Source organism: Oncorhynchus nerka, linkage group LG1 (assembly GCF_034236695.1).
Source record: "Oncorhynchus nerka isolate Pitt River linkage group LG1, Oner_Uvic_2.0, whole genome shotgun sequence".
NCBI lineage: Eukaryota > Metazoa > Chordata > Actinopteri > Salmoniformes > Salmonidae > Oncorhynchus > Oncorhynchus nerka.
The window spans coordinates 22,681,134-22,705,100 of NC_088396.1; the positions used below are offsets into that span (position 1 = coordinate 22,681,134).

The 23,967-nt window shown below is 42.6% G+C and overlaps 2 protein-coding genes across 10 annotated transcripts; one reads left to right on the plus strand and one right to left on the minus strand.

Annotated features, from left to right (window-relative positions):
* The first annotated feature begins 467 nt into the window (after nt 1–467).
* Nucleotides 468–12,818, plus strand: phf11 (PHD finger protein 11). The gene is made up of 16 exons (XM_065002277.1): nt 468–825; nt 2,098–2,202; nt 2,363–2,496; nt 2,658–2,692; nt 3,143–3,219; nt 4,816–4,884; nt 4,960–5,088; nt 5,201–5,223; nt 5,444–5,508; nt 5,635–5,713; nt 7,015–7,049; nt 7,143–7,189; nt 8,493–8,565; nt 8,713–9,117; nt 9,259–9,330; nt 9,556–12,818. Exons 1-16 carry the CDS (start codon nt 706–708, stop codon nt 9,630–9,632), a joined length of 1,545 nt encoding a protein of 514 aa, XP_064858349.1. The 5' UTR covers nt 468–705; the 3' UTR covers nt 9,633–12,818.
* Nucleotides 12,819–13,714: 896 nt separating this feature from the next.
* On the minus strand, nt 13,715–20,073 carry LOC115121784 (RCC1 and BTB domain-containing protein 1-like). Of its 9 annotated transcripts, none has more exons than XM_065017276.1 (12): nt 19,951–20,073; nt 19,818–19,849; nt 18,622–18,850; nt 18,317–18,467; nt 17,974–18,140; nt 17,309–17,467; nt 16,821–17,152; nt 16,535–16,728; nt 16,329–16,455; nt 15,624–15,775; nt 15,273–15,403; nt 13,715–15,039 (listed from the first exon to the last, which is right to left on the minus strand). In XM_065017276.1, exons 1-12 carry the CDS (start codon nt 20,071–20,073, stop codon nt 14,899–14,901), a joined length of 1,938 nt encoding a protein of 645 aa, XP_064873348.1. In that variant the 3' UTR covers nt 13,715–14,898. The 9 variants fall into 9 exon arrangements, with proteins under 9 accessions (XP_064873348.1, XP_029507087.1, XP_029507017.1 ...); XM_029651227.2 differs by lacking the exon at nt 19,951–20,073 and having other exon boundaries at nt 16,535–16,725; nt 16,821–16,963; nt 17,045–17,152; nt 19,818–19,914; XM_029651157.2 differs by lacking the exon at nt 19,951–20,073 and having other exon boundaries at nt 16,821–16,963; nt 17,045–17,152; nt 19,818–19,914.
* Nucleotides 20,074–23,967: the final 3,894 nt, after the last annotated feature.

Here is a 23,967-nt window from a genome sequence, read left to right on the forward strand (position 1 = left end):
TTGTTAGGTTAGGTTACTCGTTGGTTATTACGGCATTGTCGGAACTAGAAGCACAAGCATTTCGCTACACTCGCATTAACATCTGCTAACCATGTGTATGTGACAAATAACATTTGATTTGATTTGAAGCTAGATATCATTATATCGGCAGCCGATAAGTTTTTGGGGCTCCAAAACTTTACAGCAGAAGCACTACGGACTTTTGTCGCTAGGAAATGTCCCCTCTGTGTTGGGACCTGAGTAAAATGAGTTTAAAAAATAAATAAAAATTACAGAAAGCATATTGATTTTGTTTAGTAATTTAAAAAAATGTTTGGTAGTTGGAATTATATTTTATTTTACCCAAATATTTTCATTTTTTGGGATCTTTATTATCCACCCGCACATTAGGTGGCGGAATGCACATTTAATGTCTGCGAAAGCCATTATACCATAGAAGCAGAAGCACCATAGAAGTAGAAGCAGGACGATTCTTTTTGCCTACTCGGAAATTACGATACGAAACGTTGACCCTTCTGAACAAATGCTGAGTCAGGCGGGGCCCTACTATTCGATTCATATCGCGTGATTTCTGTATTAATGTAGAAGAAGCGAAAAGAAATTCGACATTGCGAACGGACGGAGATTAGGTCGATCCGCTCATACTTACATTTCTAGCACGCTGTGGTTTTCTGTCAAATTGCTAAAGATAACAACACATGGAGAATGGGTCCCGAGCCACATGGTAGGAAAATACGATGCGTACTTTGTAAAAATTCCAAGGAAAATCTGACAACTGGACCATTATCGACGAAAGATTCTGTCACCGCTCATCAGAACTGCTTGGTAAGATTCGAAAAGCTCTGCCGTGACCTATACTTTTGTTTTGGGGGAATATTTTGGTACTGCTAGGCTAACTACGATATTTTTGGGGAAGGAACTAAAACGAGTCTATCAAATTTGCAGATTTAGTAGACAACAGCATGTGGAAAACAGCTGTCGATTGACACATTTAACAGTGGGGTTCTGACCGGGACCCTACCTAGTGTTATGATTAGTCTATTGCAGCCAGGGGTTCTCGGACCCTAGGTACTGCATTTAAAAAAATATATATTACTAACAGATTAAACGAATTTTGGCAAAGGGATTTTAGGAATAGGTTTAGTGTTTACAATGTAATATTATTAATATACAATTGATGTTATTAACCCTGGGCAACATGGGCCTGGGAGGCTCACAGGGATATTGGTATCCACAGTACTCCACCAATTATTAATTTGACAGCTCAATCATTCTTGTATTCCCCAAAATGTTATTGTATTTTTTAAAACATAAATGCACTGTAATGTAAGCTTTAAAACGGAAAAATGTTCTCTCTGCCTCATGGCAAAATGTGTAGAATGCAGGATATTAGGTTTAAAGCTGCAACAACAACAATATCTCTCTGCCCCATGACAAAATGTGTAGAATTGCAGGATATTAGCTGAAACTGTAATAATGTCTCTACAATGCCAAGAGATGGGACATTAGAATGTTACTTCCCAGGGCCCGAGATTGGGTTTGTCCGGCCATGCACTGACAGTCATAGTAGAACTTCTTGTATGCTATTTATCTCACTTGAGTTTTGTTCTGATTGAGGGGGTCCCTGAAGAAGTTGATATCACGAAAGGGTTCCCTGGACTCAAAACGTTTTGAGAAGCCTTGGTCTATTGACTCAAAGGGAGTGGACACTACAGAAGTACACCTCACCTTGTATGATCGGCTTTGTTGTTTCCTTTCCCATTTAAATCCTGAATGCAGCTCGTTTGGGGACACTGATTTTCCTATCATGATAATATAATTGACATGCCTTATGAGCTATCTTACCCCATCAGAACCCAAAATAACATTGTTTATAAACAAATAAATACAATGTGATTGTAAACAAACACGGTATATCTTCAAAACATGGTTAAAACTATCATTTTGATCCCATGAATGGCCAGTCCATGCATCCATAGGTCCATCTATGAATTTGATTGGTTACATAATATTTATCAAATAAAACTGTTGGGGCTGTCATTTGGTGTTTGAATCCCATATTGCCCCTTTAACTCTTCCATGTGTTTTGAATTGCAGCTTTATTCATCTGGGGTTATTTGTCAGAACTCGCCAGAGTTTGACGACTTGTTTGGTTTCACTGTAAAAGATGTCCAGAATGAGATGAGGAGGGGAAACAGACTGGTGAGGTTATTTTAATGTTTCCCTTAGTGTTTGACATAAGTTGTTCAAACCATGATAGTTGTTTGAACTAATTAAGTCGTGTGTGTTGTTTCAGTAATGTCTGATGGTTTTGGTTTTGTTGGCCTACTGTCACTGTACAAGCAAACTGTACCCCCCCCAGATTTGCTACCGGTGTAAGAGGAAGGGTGCCACGGTGGGGTGTGAGGTGAAACGCTGTCAGAAGTCCTACCATTACCCCTGTGCTGTGGAAGACGGGGCCCACAATGTCGAAGACCGTATTGAAGGGAAGTATACGTGAGTGCAAGGCATAACACATTTTCTTCCTAAACAACTGTGAAATGTATTTTTGAACTTCATTGTATAGGACAATGGGTCTCAACTGACCAATTTAATAGATCAAGTTAATGAACATGTTATTGACTGGGTCTCTATGACCGTGTCTCTGTTTGTTACAGGGTGTACTGTCAGAAGCATAATCCAGAGTTAGGAGGTGAGGTGGCTGCTGGTTATTTTTATGTGTCCATCTGCCTGTAGGCTAGGGTTGAGTGGTATCCAGATTTCCGTACCTTCAATTCCATTCTCCTGTACCATACTGGGGAATCCGGTATTTCCAGCAGTGCCCACAAGGAGCGCTATTTCTTAAACTAAATAAAAAGCTAACCGCTAACAAGCACGTATTGAAAATCATACCGTCTGTATTTCAAAATACCACAGTATACGACCCAAGCCTATAGCAGGAATAAATTAATTGTCCATCCCGATACCCATCTGGATGTGTTTAGTTTATTAAATAGCTGTTAGTCCATCAGGGCAAATCTTCCTGGCTTGGTACACAAACACGCAGCCTCTGCCAGTCCAGCTGGCAGTTTCAACAAAAAACTGTAAGTTAATGAGGTGTTACTTTGACTTGTTCTTGAGGATTGTTTCTGTCTCAACACAGCATCCAATGGTACATCTTTGTCCTGCAACGGTGATTCAGACACAGAGAAGAACAACGATGGAGAAACGTCATCCAAGGTCTGTATGCCACTGACTACAGTGTAATGTAAGAATTTAATAACACGCACACAGGTCATTTATGAAAATGGATAGTTAATAGCTAGGCCTATATATGATTGATTAGCTGGTCACTATTCCTGTCTTCTGGTCATCATTGAACAACATCATCTAGCTGAAGGCTCAGAAATGAATACAAATCACGTTTCTCCCTCCAAATAATGGTCCTGTAGTGTACTAAACTCAGCAAAAAAAGAAACGTCCCTTTATCAGGACCCTGTTTTTCAAAGATAATTTGTAAAAATCCAAATAAGTCACAGATCTTCATTGTAAAGGGTTTAAACACTGTTTCCCATGCTTGTTCAATGAACCATATTCAATTAATGAACATGCACAACGGTCATTAAGACACTAACAGCTTACAGACGGTAGGCAATTAAGGTCACAGTTATGAAAACTTAGGACACTAAAGAGGCCTTTCTACTGACTCTGAAAAACACAAAAAAAAAGATGCCCAGGGTCCCTGCTCATCTGTGTGAACGTGCCTTAGGCATGCTGCAAGGAGGCATGAGGACTGCAGATGTGGTCAGGGCAATAAATTGCAATGTCCGTACTGTGAGATGCCTAAGACAGTGGTACAAGGAGACAGGACGGACAGCTGATCATCCTCGCAGTGGTAGACCACGTGTAACAACACCTGCACAGGATCGGTACATCCGAACATCACACCTGCGGGACAGGTGCAGGATGGCAACAACAACTGCCCGAGTTACACCAGGAACGCACAATCCCTCCATCAGTGCTCAGACTGTCCGCAATAGGCTGAGAGAGGCTGGACTGAGGGCTTGTAGGCCTGTTGTAAGGCAGGTCCTCTCCAGACATCACCGGCAACAACGTCACCTATGGGCACAAACCCACCGTCGCTGGACCAGACAGGACTGGCAAAAGTGCTCTTCACTGACGAGTCGCGGTTTTGTCTCACCAGGGGTGATGGTCGGATTCGCGTTTATCGTGGAACAAATGAGCATTACACCGAAGCCTGTACTCTGGAGCGGGATCGATTCGGAGGTGGAGTGTCTGTCATGGTCTGGGGTGGTGTGTCACAGCATCATCGGACTGAGCTTGTTGTCATTGCTGGCAATCTCTACGCTGTGCATTACAGGGCAGACATCCTCCTCCCTCATGTGGTACCCTTCCTGCAGACTCATCCTGACATGACCCTCCAGCATGACAATGCCACCAGCCCTACTGCTCGTTCTGTGCGTGATTTCCTGCAAGACATGAATGTCAGTGTTCTGCCAGGGCCAGCGAAGAGCCTGGATCTCAATCCCAATGAGCACGTCTGGGACCTGTTGGATCGGAGGATAAGGAGGGTAAATACAAATATTTACACATGTTAAGTTTGCTGAAAATAAACGCAGTTGACAGTGAGAGGACTTTTATTTGCTGAGTTTATAACCTAAAATAATATAACCTAAAGTTAATCAATATTCATTCCCACATCGACAGTGGCATTTTCAAGTGAGTATGAGGAGTCTTTTATTCCAAAACCAATGGCTTTGCTCATTCATTTCTATGATTGATGTCAGTAAGGGTGATTTATTATGTTGTTGTTAGAGCCTGGAATGGCTCTGTTGCAGGTTGTATTGTGAAAGGCATAAACCTTTCTGTCGTTGCAGAAAGAGCTGAATGGTAAGTCCTTTTCTCTCCACTGACTCGCACTTCCTTTGCTTGTGTGTTACACAAAGGTGTTCTCTGTAGATCAGATACATTTGTAAATGTATGTTTTGGATATGTTGTAATTTTAAAGGACATGCTTTGTCAGGACCCTCATCTTGCAAGAGTGACTACAACACACCTGAAAACCAATGGCAGACACAAACACCCAAGGTGTTTATATTTAGCTTTTAAACATGGATGCATATCTTCTGCAGTAAAGAAAGTCACTTAATGTAATCGTATGATGATATAGTGAATCATAATCTCTTTGCTTTTGAAACAGAGACGCTTGAACTTCTCTAGCAAGTAAGTATGGAATTGAGGTATGCATGTTGTAGGGTGGTCTGGTTCTTTGGTTCTGTCCAGCTGACCTGCTCTGTTCTGAGTGTGGAGTTCATACTGCTTTATGTATGTTTTTTGCTGACAAACAGTTCAGTAAATGTGTCTCTCTCATTCATAAAATATGGACTGGATTCTTTGGGGACTATTTTCTGAACACTGCGCCCGTTCTCACTTTTTTTGTCAGACGGGAAGTGACATCATCAAGAAAGTCCAAACACAGGAGGATAATGGATAACTCCTCAGACTCAGGTTGCTTTATTGTTCCTGTAGCCTCCTTTTTCACTACCTTGATTGTTGTCATTTTTTAAATAAAGTTTATACAAAGACATGAGCAACACATTGCATTGATTAGTATGTTGGTGTGTTCTGTAACAGATGGAGATGTGAATAGGATTGATATGAAGTTTTCCCCTCTGGAGTCCAATCTAGAAGACCTTGTCAACTCTGAACACAGGTAATGGTGATGGTGCTCTCATCTAGTTTCAATTAAACTACTTTCAATGGAGGCAGTGCATGTTTTCTTTTAACCAGGTAGGCCAGTGAAGAACAACTTCTCATTTACAACTGCGACCTGGCCAAGATAAAGCAAAGAGGTGCGGCAAAAACAACAGAGTTACATATGGGATAAACAAACGTACAGTCAATAACACAATAGAAAAATCTATGTACAGTGTGTGCAAAGTACAGATACTGGGGTGCAAAAGAGCAACAAAAAAAATTATAATAACAATATGGGATGAGGTAGATGGGTGTGCTATTTACAGATGGACTGTGTACAGGGATTGGTAAACTGCTCAGACAGCTGATGCTTAAAGTTAGAGAAGGAGATCTCAGTATCCAGCTTCAGTGATTTAAAAAACAAAATATTTTTTATATATTTTTTTGCAATTAGTTCCAGTCATTGGCAGCAGAGAACTGGAAGGAAAGGCGGCAAAAGTAGGTGTTGGCTTTGGGGATGACCAGTGAGATATACCTGCTGGAGGGTGTGCTACGGGTGTGTGTTGCTATGGTGACCAGTGAGCTGAGATAAGACGGGGCTTTACCTAGCAAAGACTTATAGATGACCTGGAGCCAGTGGGTTTGGCAACGAATATGTAGCGTGGACCAGCCAACGAGAGCATACAGGTCGCAGTGGTGGGTAGTATATGGGGCTTTGGTGACAAAATGGATGTCACTGTGATAGACTGCAACCAATTTGCTGAGTAGGTCGTTGGAGGCTATTTTGTAAATTACATCGCCGAAGTCAAGGATCGGTAGGATAGTCAGTTTTATGAGGGTATGTTTGGCAGCATGAGTGAAGGAGGCTTTGTTGCGAAATAAGCCGATTTCTAGATTTAATTTTGGATTGGAGATGCTTAATGTGAGTCTGGAAGGAGAGTTTACAGTCTAGCCAGACACCTAGATATTTGTCCACATATTCTAAGTCAGAACCGTCCAGAGTAGTGATGCTAGTCGTTCTAGCGGGCAACAATCGATTGAAGAGCATGCATTTAGTTTTTAAAAGCAGTTGGAGGCCACGGAAGGAGTGTTGTATGGCATTGAACCACGTTTGGAGGTTTATTGGTTTATTCTGACATTTCTTTACCTTCCAAGGCTCTCTGTTGTCAAGGTTGTTCAAATAGCATGTTATAATTTCAGTGTTGAGGCGTTTCCTGTGTAGGTCAAATGTTATAAAAAGGGAAGGAGGGGGATAGTTGCCGGCCTCTGTAGCGTACAGTAACACAAGATTATTGATTTTGCGCTCTTACTTCACAGTAATCATGCTGAGACCCCCATAGCTTCCACCACAGGTAAAACATGTCAGGACACACATTAACACATCACATTACCAGGATGTTTAATATCAAACCTAATAATATCAAACCAACTGTCATTTTCCTTAGGAAATCAGCCAGCACCTGAAGATGGGGACTGTACATTAATCGACTCCGTGAGTTACGTAGCTTTATTTCTTTGACTACTCTTGTCCAATATTTCTCCTGTGGCATTACTGTATCTCTATACTGGTCCTAAACCATTGATTCAACCATAAGGTGCTACAGAGGGTAGTGCGTACGGCCCATTACATCACTGGGGCAGAGCTCCTTGCCATCCAGGACCTCTATACCAGGCGGTGTCAGAGGAAGGACCTAACATTCTTCTGACACCATCCACCAAAGCCATAGACTGTTCTGTCTGCTACTGCACGGTAACGGTACCAGTGCACCACCAAGTCTGGAACCAATAGGACCTTCTCTCTCTCTCTCACTCACTCACTCACTCACTCACTCACACTCTCTCTGTTACCATAAACATATGTATACTGACGCCACATACGCTGCTGCTACTGTCCATCTGTCACTTTAACCCTAGCTATATGTACATATCTACCTCAATTACCTCTAACTCCCTGTACATAGCCATGTTATTACCTCGTACCCCTACACATTGACTCGGTACTGGTACTCCCTGTACATAGCCACGTTATTACCTCGTACCCCTACACATTGACTCGGTACTGGTACTCCCTGTACATAGCCACGCTATTACCTCGTACCCCTGCACATTGACTCGGTACTGGTACTCCCTGTACATAGCCACGTTATTACCTCGTACCCCTGCACATTGACTCGGTACTGGTACTCCCTGTACATAGCCACGTTATTACCTCGTACCCCTGCACATTGACTCGGTACTGGTACTCCCTGTACATAGCCACGTTATTACCTCGTACCACTGCACATTGACTCGGTACTGGTACTCCCTATACATAGCCACGTTATTACCTCGTACCCCTGCACATTGACTCGGTACTGGTACTCCCTGTACATAGCCAAGTTATTACCTCGTACCCCTGCACATTGACTCGGTACTGGTACTCCCTGTACATAGCCACGTTATTACCTCGTACCCCTGCACATTGACTCGGTACTGGTACTCCCTGTACATAGCCACGTTATTACCTCGTACCCCTGCACATTGACTCGGTACTGGTACTCCCTGTACATAGCCACGTTATTACCTCGTACCCCTGCACATTGACTCTGTACTGGTACTCCCTGTACATAGCCACGTTATTTCTACTCGTTATTCACTGTATTTATTCCTTGTCACTGTTTCTATTTGTATTTTTTACAAATCTTTATCTTTAACCCTGCATTGTTGGGAAAAGGACCCATAAGTAAGCATTTCACTGTTAGTCAACACCTGTTGTTTATGAAGAATGTAACCAATTGAATTTGATCTTTCTCCAGGATGCTGGGTCCCAGAGTCTTTTGCTGCCAGTGATGCTGTGTGTTGCATCTGAAGAACCCTCTCAGACCACAGGTAGTTACAGCTCCTCACCTCTCACCTGTACGCTCACTTTTCATGAACTCTTACATATAAATCCCTCCCTACTAGCCAGGAAGGAACAACTCAATTTGTTGAGTTCTCTATCATCTCGCTCCTTCTGTGTTCTCTCTATCCTCTCAGTGTGCAGTTCTGAGTCTTGTCAAGGTTCTGTTCCGCACTCACCTGGTTCACCACACGGCAGCTCTCACTCACCTGGACCTGCTATTGATCCCATCTTGCCTGTCCACTCACCTGACTGCTCATCCGTCCACTCTGGTCCACTCAATTTGGCCAGCACAGCTATTGTGTGTTATGGCCCATTGTCCTCTCCTCCATCTCCCTCTACACACGCTGTCTCCCAGTGTCCCCTTGCAAGGCCTGGAGGCCCGGGTTCACCTGGTGGTTCTGGCTCCGGCAATGCAGCCAGCAGGGTGTTCTGGAGGAGGTGTACCGAAGCAGGCTGTACAGAGTCCATCTTCACCACCTTCATCTCTGACATGGTCGGCATCTCCAAGAGGATCCTGTCAGATCAGGCCAGTCAGGAGGGTGAGTGGAACGGCTGGGGGGGCTGGGGGGGTATATTAAATAAAACTGTCACCAATTGAACACTGTTAGGAGCATATAATCAGAATTGCAGGCTTCATTTATTTTCTTTCGTATGTTTTTGCTTTCTCGGTCTTCCTTCAGATTATGATCTCTCTCTGAGAGTGATTGAGGCCTCTGGAAAATTATCACAGATGCTTTCACAGCAGGAGAGAGGTGAGAATTAGTGGATTAATAACAAGAGTTAGGAGTTTTTATAGCGTTGTGCAAATGGTAAGGCTTCTTATTTTCAAAGCTTGTGAAGCCTGTATTCATATTTTTCTAGCCCAGACCCATTGTTTGTTGTATGCTCTGTAAATTGCTCTACATGCACTTCGTGAGCCTTTAAACAACTAATATAATGCAAATATAAATCAAATGTATTCTCCCTCCTTTGTTCAGAGTTTAAGAAGAAGCAAAGGGAGCTACAGAGCGCTACGGCAGCCATAAGAGAAGCCAGGTCAGCCCTGAAAAGATGAGCGGCACTGCCAGAAATTACAGCCTTCAAAGTTCAATTCACCTTTCCTCATTTATATTTATCATTTGATTTCTCAATGTTTTTTGAAAAAACTTGTTCCGCTTTCTTATCATAATACCAAACACATAACCTAATCTTATATTACTACCGTGTTTTATATCTAGTAGAAGCAATTGTCAAACAAGAAGAGGCTGGCTTTTTCACTTGCCAGAAAAGGGACTTTATAGCTTCACCAATGTAAAAAAAAAAAAAAAAAAAAATGTACAGTACCAGTCAAGTTTGGACACGCCTACTCATTCAAGGGTTTTTCTTTATTTGTATTATTTATTTATTTATTGTAGAATAATAGTGAAGACATCAACTAGGAAATAACGTATGGAATCATGTCGTAACCAAAAGAGTGTTAAACAAATCAAAATGTATATTTTAGATTCTTCAAAGTAGCCACCCTTTGCCTTGACAGCTTTGCACACTCTTGGCATTCTCTCAACCAGCTTCACCTGGAATTCTTTTCCAACAGTCTTGAAGGAGTTCACACATGCTGAGCACTTGTTGGCTGCTTTTCCTTCACGCTCCGTTTCAACTCATCCCAAACCATCTCAATTGGATTGAGGTCAGGTGATTGTGGAGGCCAAGTCATCTGTTGCAGCACTCCATCACTCTCCTTCTTGGTCAAACAGCCTGAAGGTGTGTTGGGTCATTGTCCTGTTGGAAAAACAAATGAAAGTCCCACTAAGCGCAAACTAGATGGGATGGCGTATCGTTGAAGAATGCTGTGGTGGCCATGCTGGTTAAGTTGCCTTGAATTCTAAATAAATCACTGACAGTGTCACCAGCAAAGCACCATCACATTCTTCACAGTGGGAACCACACATGCGGAGATCATCCGTTCACCTACTCTGCGTATTACAAAGACGATAGCTGTTGGAACCAAAAAATCTCACATTTGGACTAATCAGAGCCAAAGGACAAATTTCCACTGGTCTAATGTCCATTGCTCGTGTTTCTTGGCCCAAGCAAGTCTCTTCTTATTATTGGTGTCCTTTAGTACTGGTTTCTTTGCAGCAATTCAACCACGAAGGCCTGATTTTACACTGTCTCCTCTGAACAGTTGATGTTGAGATGTCTGTTACTTGAACTCTGTGAAGCATTTATTTGGGCTACAATCTGAGGTGCAATTAACTCTAAGGAACTTATCCTCTACAGCAGAGGTAACACTGGGGTTTCCTTTTCTGTGGCGGTCCACATGAGAGCCAGCTTCACCATAGCTCTTGATGATTTTTGTGACTGCACTTGAAGAAACTTTGAAAGTTCTTAATGTTCTGCAATGAGGGACTGTTGTTTCTCTTAGATGATTTGGGCTGTACTTGCCATAATATGGACTTGGTCTTTTACCAAATAGGGTTATCTTCTGTATACCACCCCTACCATGTCACAACACAGTTTATTGTCTCAAATGCATTAAGGAAAGAAATTCCACAAATGACCTTTTAACAACCACACCTGTTAATTGAAATGTATTCCAGGTGACTATCTCATGCAGCTGGTTGAGAGAATGCAAGGTGTGTGCAAAGCTGTCATCAACTTAAAGGGTGGCTTACTTTGAATAATCTCAAATATATTTTGATTTTAACACTTTTTTGGTTACTACATGATTCCATGTTATTTCATAGTTTTGATATCTTCACTATTTTTCTACAATGTTTGGAAATAGTCAAAATAAAGAACCTTGGAATGAGTAGGTGTCTTGACTGGTACTTAATAAAAAATATATTTTCCCCTAACCCTACCACCTCTCTCCTAATTGGAGTAAAGTAATGAACAATAACACTTAGGCTTCTACTTCCAGTTTATACATACTATATACATTTTACAGACAATCTATTTTATAATAGTTATCTTTTTTTGTTTTTAAGCTACCACCAACCCCTCCCATCTATCTCAGATGCACATCCAGTTTGATTTATATTTTGCCATATATTTTTAACTGCTATTTTACATTAGTTATCTTGTTTTTAATCCCACCCTTCAACTCCACTCAACCCCTCCCATCTATCTCTTAACACCATCCATGTTTGATTTCTATTTGCCATTTTACATTGTTTAATTGTGCTGTGATGCTTCACAAAAGTTCTGAACCTTTCTATTCTCATAGTTTCTACAGATTGTAAATTATTCAATAGTTTTGGCAAAAATGTTTGACTTTTCAAATCACCCAGTAGTGCTATATATATATATATATAATTCTATTTGTTGCAAGAATTTTGTGTAATTCAAAGTTTTGAATCCGGCGTTGTTTTGCGTATTGGTTCATAAACCATGTCATGGAATCAGTACATAAAAAATGTCTTCCCAAATATTTTGCAATCGATACGGCACAGCGGTCAATTTTTTGGTCCTTAATTAAATGAAACTGGTGTATATATATATATATAATATATATATATTTTTTTTTTAATCACAAGTTTCTTTAACCAATTTTGGTCTAATGCATGGCCAGCAGACAAGCTCCTTACTGTTCTATGGTCTGGGGAAATGCATCAGCAAGTGACATTAGGAGGCTACAGATTGCACAGAACAAAGCAGCAAGGATTGTTTTAAGGTGGAAATATGGTTCTTCTGTTGTAGTCATGCTGCCATGCAATAACGAAATTGAATAATTTATCTGAGCAAACCAATGTATATATTTCAATATATACATTGACACAATACATAGGAAAATTGTGCTGGACTATGGTAGATAATTGATTCTTCATCTTTTTAGACTGTTAAGAGTATTTCTGGTCAATATGTTAGTGTATTATGTCTAACAGTATTATATGTGAAATAATTTTAAAATAACTGAAAGTGAGAGGTTGTAATCTGAATAAAGGGGAAAAGGCTATTCTTGAACAAGGGGTGAGACATTCTTAATAATCTGCTAGAGAACCAGTTCGGAATATAATAACTTTTGTATGACAGACCTTTAGTGAGAGGTCTAACGCTTTAATAATTTCTGCCCTCCAAATTCATTAAATAGGCCCTTTTCATTTGGTCTGGCTTGCCGTTCGAAATAATGTTGAATATTTTTGCTCATGTCATTTATAAAAAGTGTAGGCAAAACCATAAGCAAATATGTAAATTGTATTATGACTAGAGTTAATCAGGGTGATTTTTCCAACTTTCTATTAAAATTGGAGTGAGTTAATTTCTTTCTTTTGGGGAATGTATACTGAGTATGTCCATATCACCGTCAGACCATTTTATTGGTAAACTACACGGTAAAGTAAAATATGTATTTGTGATCCAATACATAATATAGCACACGTATCATAATTTGGTTTTAATCCAGAGGTTATAAAAATGATCTAGATCGCGCAGGGATCCTTATTGTTGATTTAAAAGAACATGAGTCAGTGTACAATGACAACTTGGTTTTCAAGCCCTGGATTTCTAACCCTTTGATATTAATAGATATGCCGATTAGCGGACAACCTTGTTTTACTTCTCTTGACAGTTTAAAACTTTGAGAAGTTGAAATATTTCAGGCATTTAGTTATAAACTCCAGTCAACTTTATCAAAAGCCTATTCAAAGTCAGCTGTGAATACCAGGCCATATTTTTCAGTGTTCTGTTTCCAGTACTTGTCTTATCTCCAATATGTCAACCATGTAAAAAATGCATCACAAGATTTCCGTGGTAGCAGAAACTGCATACACGGTAAACACTGCATATGTCGGCTCAGTCGAAAATTACCGCTATAGCGCTGAACTTCGGCGGTGAGATTGAATTGAGCCCTTGTTTTGCAACCAGTCTTACACCCACCACCCCTTTTTTTGACTCACTCATACTCCACCCACTGGTCTGTCACTTTAGGCTCTGCCCACAGAGCTTTTATCCAACAGAACAACTGTGTGCTGCCCTCAGAACAGGATCCAATAAGGTCATTTGTATTGGTCATATTGAGGAAAGTTTACTGGCACACCACTCTAGAATTGGCATAGAAATTAATTACTGACAGTTGGAATCATATAAAAACTCAAATGGAATCTCAGCAGCTCCTCACAACAAAGCAGCCTTCACATAGCTTTCTCACACTCAGTGTGTGTGTGTAACTAAATATCTACAAGTTGTCTTTAATGAACATAAAAAATAGGTGATTATCATTTCTGTATAATAGTTCTGTACAGCTGAGATATAGTGCAAACATTACTGAAAAGTAACAATACCTTAAATGTCTGAAATCATCTGTAACATAGGCTGAAAATATTGCATTCAAAAACTCAGCCAACACAATGTTCTCCAAGAACTCTGTCATGGAGTTTACATTGACCCTATGCACAGGTTTTTGTTGTTGCTCTTTTTAGGAATGATGTGATTTCACACAAGTACAACATTTTTATTGCTCTAACAGATTAAGGCCTAGGTTCAATCAGATCAATAACCGACACCAGCATGGTGGATGTGTTGGAGGTTGAACTGTGGTGGAGCCATTAGATCGGTGAGCAGCTGCTCTTGATCATTGTCATGAAGCCACACCCATCCCAGTCCTGTTAGAAGTTCAGAACAAGAAGGTGGGCAGTCAAATTGAAAAATCATTCAACTAAATAATGAGGATTTCTATAGTCTTAATCGAGGTGAAGATTACATCTCACATTCCAGTGTTCAAACTTGTAAACAAGGCTACATGGGATTTATGTTAATGTAACTCCATGCAGCCAATGGCAATGTCCGCTTTAGGTATAAGACCGGGAACCACTTGTGGATTTGACAGCTAACGCAGTTCCACCTCCGACACCCCAAAAACAACCACTATGCAGATGTTGGCTAAAGCGGATCTGATTGAATCAATCCCTAAGACTGGATCTAATAACCACCGTTCAATAAGAACACTGAAGATCTCTATCTGTCAGTAGTGACAAGTTATATAATCAATCTCACACAGGCTTTCCCAGAACCCACTGCACCATATCAGAAAGTGCAAACGTGCTCCTCACTCGTCAAGGGAAACAAAATACTTACAAAGAACTCTGGCCTCCAAAGCTGCAAGATGTAACTACCAACCCACAGAGGGAGATGGAAGACGATATAAATATCTAATAACCCCTCTGAACAGTTCTGTAACAGGGGTAACTACTTAACATCCTTTGCCACCCATCATCTGCAGTAAATAGACAACCACTGGCAGACGCTACAGCTAACGGAGCCTGGTGGCTCATGGCAGACCAGAGCGTGTTTAGCCTAGCGTAGCCCCCTGTGATGGAGACAGAGATGAGCCGGTTCAGCGGTCAATTCTTGAAGGCTCCACAGCGGCTAGCTCGGCTGATGAACTCTTTGAGAAGGTTGCCTTCGATCTGCCAGAAGGCTGCAGTCTGGGTCACCTCCGTCAGGTGGTTCACACAGAACTTAAAGCAGAACTCCTCCAGGTCCTAGATACACCACATGGTTAAACAGGAAATATGAAGTTAGCACTTGTCCAATAACAAACGTTCGTTTTAGTTTTTCTTTGCTATGGTGTGCCCCAATGAACACAACCCAGGGAGAGTAGGCTTGGTAGAGGTTGCTCCTAGCCACTGGTACAGGGTCAGATATGTGTTAATCCGCCTAAAGGTTAAGATTGGGTGAAGAGTTACCTGTTGCTAGGTGTGGAAGCGGGACTGACCTCTGCGTCGTAGCGCACGGCAGCAGCGAGCAGAGAGAAGGCGTTCTCTATGGTGATGCCCCTCTTGATGATGTGCTGACAGAGACGCTTCAGGCGGTTCTCACAGTAGGATGTGGCCAGGTCCAGCAGACCTAACACAACCATAGACAGTCTGGATCACTGTTGGTTTGGGATGTTTGCATACATTGATGTCTGCATCTGTGTTGTTTCTGGACTTTTATAAATCAATGATTGGTCTACAGATGAGGTACACCCCAATATGAGCTTGACTGGTAGCACTGTCACAGCCTTTAACCCTCCCCTATTGATTAATTGCCTTGTCAGTAAGGCATGGCTAGGTGGGGGACTGACCGATAGCATCCTCTGGGGGCAGGTCTATGTTGTCTGTGTAGAGGAACTCTAGGAAGGAGCGGTAGACGGGGTAGGTGAACTGGTCGATCTCTATCACCTCCTTCATGTCTTCATTCCAATGGGACTGGAACATGGACCTGAAGTGCTCACACCTAGCAGTGGAGAGGGGTAGAGGACAGCTATTAGCGTCACTAAATATCCTCCATTTAAAGGAATAGTTCAGAATTTTAGCAACGAGGCCCATTATCTACTTCGAGAGTCACGAACTTGTGGATACCATTTAAGCATGCTAGCTGTACCCAAACACTTTGAGTCTTTGTGCCAAGCTAGTTAGCATTGGCACACGAATCTACCTCTAACTTCCTTCATACTGGACGCAGATACATAGAAATATTATCCACAAGTTCACCTGACTGAGGAAGTAGGTAAGGGGCTTCATACCAAAATCCTGAACTATCCCTTAAGTGTCTTTGAAAAGCACTAATGTAAAGCATGTGTTCTATAATATTGTGAAATAATGCCACATTTCCTCATTCGCCAAGAAAGATAAACTTGCAATGTGTCTGGTAAAACAACTTGACTCAATAATAGACCATTCAACTTCAAACTTTCCCAATAATCCAAAAAAGTATTTAGATTTGGAAAGCATGTTAGCTGGGTAATTTGATCTTGCTGTGTTAGAGCCCAGTGAGCAACCTGCCTGACCTGATCTTGAGCACAGCCTTGTGCACATGGATGTATTTGCCATCCACGCTGAACTTGAGGTCGGCCGTCTCTGGGCTGTCAAACTCCTTCTTTAAAGACTGGGACACTGTCAGGAAGTCATCATGCTCTGGAGAGAACACACAAACACAATGAAAGTCATCACGCTCTGCCAAAAGGAGAGGACGTACTCAGTCACACACCCTTACCCATAGAGAGCAGCCTCCACATGACAGAGGGCGTGGCAAAGCAAGCAAAAACGTCATCAGTGCAGGAGAAGTGTGTGAGGAAGGGCAAGACGATGGACTGACCCCTACACTGGCCCCACATGTACACCTGGCCACTCTGAGTCTTAGCTGCTGAGGTGTGTGTGGAGTGGCATGCTGCAATCTCTACAATCCTGCTGGAGAGGAGGGAGGAGATCAGTCTGTATTCAGAGACTGCCTCATCTCTTTCTCAGCCATGATGTGTACTGTGTATATACACATTTCTCACCTCTCCTTCTCAGCCATGATCTGGACTGGGCTGAGTTGGTTGCTCTTGTTGCCTGTGCCCAGCTGGCCATAGGTGTTGGTCCCCCAGGCATACAGCAGCCCCTCGTCCGTTAGGGCCAAGGAGTGGGCATAGCCAGACACTATCTGGATGGGAAGAGAGGGGTTAATGGTAGTGGAGGTAGTGTGTGTGTGTGTGTGTGTGTGTGTGTGTGTGTGCACGCTCACCTGTAGCACACAGAGACCCTGCAAGCCCACCAGGCGACAAGGTGTCAGCTGATTCCCGTTGTTGCCGAGCCCCAGTTGGCCGTTTCCGTTATAGCCCCAGCCGTACACCTGAGAAAGAAACAAGCGCACAAACACTCTCTTAAGTGTCCTGCAAGGTTGCTGCATACTTGTGAACCTACTAAGTTAAAGTACACCGGCTGATTGAATATAACAAATACGTAACATATTTAATATCAAACCCACGTTCAAACTGTGGTCACTCACCTCTCCATTCTCGACCACAGCCAGAGAGGAGGTTTGACCACAGGTGATGCTGACGACCACCTTGTTCTGCAGACAGTTGGACACTCTCCTGGGGGTGGGCTGGTTGGCCGTGGACCCTGACCCCACCTGGCCACAGTTATTGTAGCCCCAGGCATACACCTGGACAGGGAGGTCAGAGAATCACATTTCACTGAATATATAATCATTTTCTTTAGGTTTAATAATATAGTGCAAAACACTATAGAACATCACACATCTAACAGCAATACAAGTCCAGCCCACTTCCCTGATAAAACATCAGGTTCACTCTAGAGTGGTGCCAGTCACTGGACCAGTGACATAAAGCCGACTCAGTGAAAGAACAGCGGGTAACAATAGGGCCTTTATATCAGAGCTTGGATTTACTGGGTCACAGTAAGTTTTTGGAGGTTTGTAAGTAAGGTTTGGACTAGGGCACGATGGTAAGGGGGCTTAGAGCAGTGGCCAGCCCCTCAGATGTTTCTGACAGACACAAGTGTTATTTTCAATATAGGCAGAACCCCACAGACCCCCCTCTTTCTCTCTACCCTTTCATCTTAACCTCTCCAGCATTAATATGGATCATGGGGTGAGGAGTCACAAGCCACCTATCTCCCACTACCCCTCTCCATCCTTCCTTCTCTCACCTCTCCAGTGTTGGTCAGGGCCAGGGAGTGATGTGAACCACAGGCCACTTCCGTCACCCTCTTGTTGAGAAGGCTGGCAGACACCAGCACAGGAGCGACCCCCTGGTTGGTGGTCCCATTCCCCAGCTGACTGTAGCCATTGTGGCCCCAGGCAAACAGCTCGCCCTCTGACACACAATGGAGGAAACGGTGAGTAAGAAACCCCAAATAGTGGTAGAAATACTTTGAACAGGCATCTGGGATAGGGATTAGGGAATCATGTCAGCTCTATTGAAGACATTTCTATGTCCAACATTCTGTGCCATCCTCTTGAATGTTGTATCCCTGTTATGTGCTGTAGTACCCTCAGAGGCCAGGAGGATGTGGGGTCCGCTGCCATAGCTGAGGCTGACCACTTTCCTCCCACTCAGAAAGTCCAGCTTCTTAGGTAGGATGGTGCTTTGGCTATCCCCTGTTCCCAGGCAGTTACTGCAGTTCAGCCCAAACACATACACCTAAGGAAGAGAAAGAGAGATGGGTCACTGTTTGAAATAAGCAGACACCAGTCAGCATGTGCTGTGCAGAGTGCATGTGTATTCCAGAAGAGAGACCTAGGAGTGACCACTCCAGATAAAACACACTGACTACACCAATCATCTGACCACTTACGTCATCATTGTGGGTGATGTAGATGACCTCGTTGGCGGAGGTTCCAAACACACAGGCCTGTCGTATGGACGAGAGCTCCTCGCCTTCCATCAGGCTAAACAGCGGCCATTTTGTCACATCCACCATAGTGCGCCTTGATCTCCGTTGCAATGGTGGAGGGGTGTGTCCCCGGCTATAGGGAGGAGCAGGTTCGTGGTCTTGGTGGGTGATGCTATCCCTGCTTTTCACACTGAATATTAGACAAGAGACATCGAGAGAACACACAGACAGAGCTTACACAACCACCAGAGAACACACAACTCAAAGTCAGAGATCAAACACACACGCACTCACAATCATCAGAGCACATGTGGGCACAAACAGTCACACACACATACTGTATAACTCAAATACTCTGCAACCTCAGACCACCTTTCATTCCCATTAGTATTTTGAGTTGGTGAAATTGAGCAGACAGAACAGAGCATTGTCCTGGCCTTTAATCTCTAAATGTTTCCAGATTATAATTTAATCTGTTCCTCACGAACCGCAGGGTTTCACATTTGTATTCTATCCCAGCACAAACCCGAGTAATTGCCAAGCACTATATGAATCCGGTGGGTTAGTGTTGGGGTGGAATAAATCCTAGGAACTGATTTGGAAACACTGACCTTACATGTGGTTAGTTCTATATCCAGTCAGCTGAGACATAGGTAAAAAAAAATATATATAAAAAAAGACTTGATACGGTTTTAAAGCAGGCAGCTAGGCTGGGAATAGTTGCTCAGTTAGAGCTTTGCTTTAGGATCGATTGCAGACCCTTGATCTCACCCCTAGAGATTACCACACACAACACGTCAATCGAAAAAAATCAAGTCGAGTCAATTTTCTGACTCTACACAAGCAAAACTCTCAACTAGCCAGTTTAGTACATCAGAAAAGAGAGTAACTAATGTTAATGCTACAACCGAAAACGCATTCGACCTTTTATCGAGTCTATTGATAAAATTAGTAGCTAGTTAGCTAGTGGAACTTTAGCTGATTAGTTAGCCATCTAAAGTTACCTATATAGTGATCAGTACAGACTCGCCTTAAATGACTGCGGACCTGGCTAGATAACGTTATCTAGAAAGCAAGCCAACAAAACATTCCAATTGTAGCTAAACTAGCTACTGCTAGTAAACGAGTATGCCAGCTGACAACGTGCATTCACTGACCTACAAGAGCGTTCCATAGTCAATAATGACAACTTTTCCGGGGAGGAAAACAAAATAGATCAAAATGAAAGTATGTTTAAAAGCGTCACACCACCAAGCCTACCTATGAGATGCGTTAGTTTGGTGCTATTACCGGTGGACGGGTAGCTAGCCTCCCGATCACTGAACCGCTTTCTCCTGCTGCCGCCTCTCGGATAATGTCAGCAGCTCCCTCTGTTGTTGATGTTGGTGTGTCCGGAAGTGAGAGCCAATACATGTCACGTGATCAACATTCAACCAAGAGAGGCCCAACTCGATGGAAAATCTGTCTCCCTCCAGCAGGTGGCGTTTTTTCGTTGTTTCGCAGTTGTTACGCGTGCACTGATAGAAGTAGGACACGTGACATTACTGCAACTTTGAGGAAAAAACACTTTATATCAGTCTCGAGATGGCTATGCATATTCGTAACATGAGACTAGTAGCATAGCATCTCTCAATTGAATTACAGGCGGTTGACACCAACAACCCTCATGGAGAATTCAAAAAGGGTTATCCACCAACCTAGAGAAATGACAGGAGGGAGCTAGATCGTGGACAATGACACCCATTGTTGGGGCAGAGATGTATATTGTCAATATACCCTAAATAAATAGGACAAAGGTCACTAGATGGCTGTCTGACCATAAAATAAACATCCCCCAAAACACATGTTAAACATTTGCATTTCTCAACATAATCCTCATTTCAGGTTTTGCAAGAAGCCTGATCTCTCTCCTGATCCAGTTTTGCTCTGTTAATCATGAGGGTTATCAGGTGATTTGGGGTGATTATTTTTTAGCTCTGAAATAAACAAACCACACAAACAACCAGGTGAAGCTACTGCCATGGTTACCATTCCCAGTGATTGAAATCCCAGTCCGCTGGAGAGATCAGTACAAGGGAGATAAAGCTGGTTAAGAAAGCTGCATGCAAACACATGAAAATAAGTAGATGTTATCTCCTTATTTGGTTGACTGTTCAGTGGCATTCAGCTCTGCTTGTAGGACCATCCTTTTCAGCACAGAGGTGTAATGGCAAGCAACTGGATCACAAACCAACACGACAAAGAGGAATCAGACATTGCTGAATACATTTGAAGGCCTTGGATGCTTGACTGATCTGCTCCACTCATTGGACTATTAAGGGAAAAGCTTGGATGGACTCCAAACAGAGATCTGCAGAAACCGCCAACCTTCATAAAAAAAACAATATCCTGTCTGTCATGGGCCTGGCCCTGTGCAGACAGTCTCACATGCATACATCCAAAGTGGTTCTAGTGGGCAATGAAGTCCACCCCTCCACTGTCTTCAGAAGGGTGACCCCCACCATGGCCTTCAATGTTGGCTCGTTGGAGCTGGACTCTGGCCCGGAGCTTACCGTGTGGGACATAGGGGGATACGCAAGCCCTGGAAAGACCACATGGAGGGCTGCGATGCCCTGCTGTTGGAGTAGACTGGGGGAGGCATTGGGGAGAGTGCTTGGGGATGAAAGGGTGCGGGTCTCCCTTGGTGTTGGTTAGTAAGATGGAGCTCGCTGAGGCCATGGGGCTCCAGGAAGTGATGGATGGATGGACTGGAGCCGTCCTGGGACATAGACTGGGAGGTACAGATGCCCTGGGCTCACTGGCCACACTCAGAGACCGCTGAGGGGTAACACACACACACGGATATGAAACACATTCACAAATACACAGTGCAAACTGATCAATAGACGAGGCACAGATGCCCATACGGTTTGGGTTAAATGCAAAAGACATTTCGGTTGACATTTCAGTTGTGCAACTGACTAAGTATACTCTTGCCCTTTCACACACAGCTAAAAGGGTTGGCACACAACCAATATGAGGATGTGAAGCTTTTCAAAAGCATAATGTGTTCCTATGACTATAACTAGCTCCATGCCTCAGAATGTATCAGGCCAATAGGTTATTTTAATATAGAACCAGTTGTGACATTCACTCTAAAGGAAACTGTTAAAATGGGACTCGAGAATTGTTGTCAGAGAAGATTGGAATGAAATAGCTACTTATCAAAAGGACAAAAAATCCAATGGGATTATCCACCCTTTTTTATACTCATTGTAACAATTATACATTAAACAAATCTCCTCACCGCAATGTCACTTGAGTGCCACTAATTTGTAACATTTACAGAAGATGCAGTACCCCTCTACACCACAATGTGGTCTCATCAACCACAACTCAACCCTGCTGGGTAATGTAGGTTGGATCAATGGTTACTACTGATTTACGTATTGACACTGCCAGTCTGAAGGGACTGGTGACATACAATGACTTTAAAATAAAACCTTTAGTCGTACTTTCAGTAAAGTTTATGATTATTGATTGGTATTTTACATCAGGTATATTTCTCTAGGTACCATGGACAGCAACTCAATCACATACATGCGAGCATACAGTCACTTTGTCTCTTAATACGACGCAGTCGCTCTCCCCTTTTTTCCCCCAGACACACACATGCCTTGATTTTAGTGTACAAATCAGAACACTTGCAGCGGTGAGGATCCAACGGCTAACAGGAAGTTTATTTTGGTTAGGATCAGTAATACAGAGACCATGTCCTGAGGGCGAGATGGGAGGAAGTGATATCATAATCCCATTATTGGTTAGCAGAATGTGGCATTGATGGGTTTGTTTGTGGTGAATGTAGGTATGGGTGGATATGTCATAATGGGTTACAATGCTCAGCCCATAGAATTAGGAATTAGAATATTAATAGGATCTCTATGGCTCAGCCAATAAAATAGGAGTAGAACCATCACTACAGCAGAGAGCAGCATTGTCTAATCCCATGGCAGACTCCAGTAATTAGGGAGACATCACACACACACCTATTTCAGATGCGCCAACAGCTTCTAGCATTTTTTTGTTGTTCACAATACATCTGAGAAAAAACTTGTTTGTTTCGTAGAAATGAAAAACAAAAAGGCACAATGTCAATGAATTTCAACTCATTCTCAATTTTTTAATATGCACAAGAGTTGAAAGTATCAGTGAGCCACCTTAAAGAGAAGAATTCAATCAAAATGTATAAAAAAGATATAAACATTGGAGGCCAAAACGCAGTCTGTTGCTATTTCTCTCTATTCTCTTATTTAAAACAACTTTTCTCCGGCAAGTAAAAATCTTGCAAGTAACATAAGCTTGTATCGTTTTCCGATACAAGACAAAGAAATTGTAATTCTTTAAAGTGGCTCGGTCCGTCTAGGCGGATAGTTCATGACTATACACCCCCCCCCCCCCCCAAGGTTTTGTTCATTAGCAATAAACTAGACTTCCCACCTCATCCCCTAATCCAAACCCACTCCTGCCTCCCCCCACCCACTGTCTATCAGTAGTTAGCAGCCTAATGGCCCATTCAAACACACAGCTGCAAAAGAGTATTATGCCTTGTGGTGGCAGCGTAGCAACTTATTTGACCATCTACAGTAGTGACCAGATGACCGGACCTACTTTCCGTGGGTGAGACTTCACCTAGAAATGCCTCATTGCTACTGCTGCCAGGCTTCCATTGAAAATAACAACTTCCCTGCTTTTGCTGTGCACTGTTTGAACAGGTCATAAACAGAGGAAAACAAGTCCAGACCAGAGACCTAGGTCCTGGAGACCAACTGGGACGGCTCTGGGATGGTAGAATGACAGTCAGTCCCTGCAGATAGACAAGCAGGTTCATCAGCATGTCATCATAATACATATGAATGTTTAAAACTAAAGACAAAACTAAAAAACTGAACACCCCATCCGTCAGTCTTTGATAGTATGTAGGTTATCGTTCTGCAGAGTGAGTCCAGTTCCAACAATGACTTGTCAGCTGCAGCAGCTTTGTACAGGCATTATGGAAATATATATTTGTATATTCTCAAGAGACTCGTTTAAGAGATACACATTGCATTTTGTACAATTATTCAGGTTGTTGATGTGACAAAATAAAATAAAAACCACAAAAAAAGTTAAGTTCTGCAAAGGTCAGAGGTCGTGTTCTATCCTCAGTCCCGTCTTCAGTATCTGTCTCTTTCCGCAGGAAGAGAGAAAAAAAACTACCTCTCAGACGTGTGCATAAAACAAAATTATAAAAGTAAAAATGCCGCAAATCTGGAAGCTCCACAGCCTGGA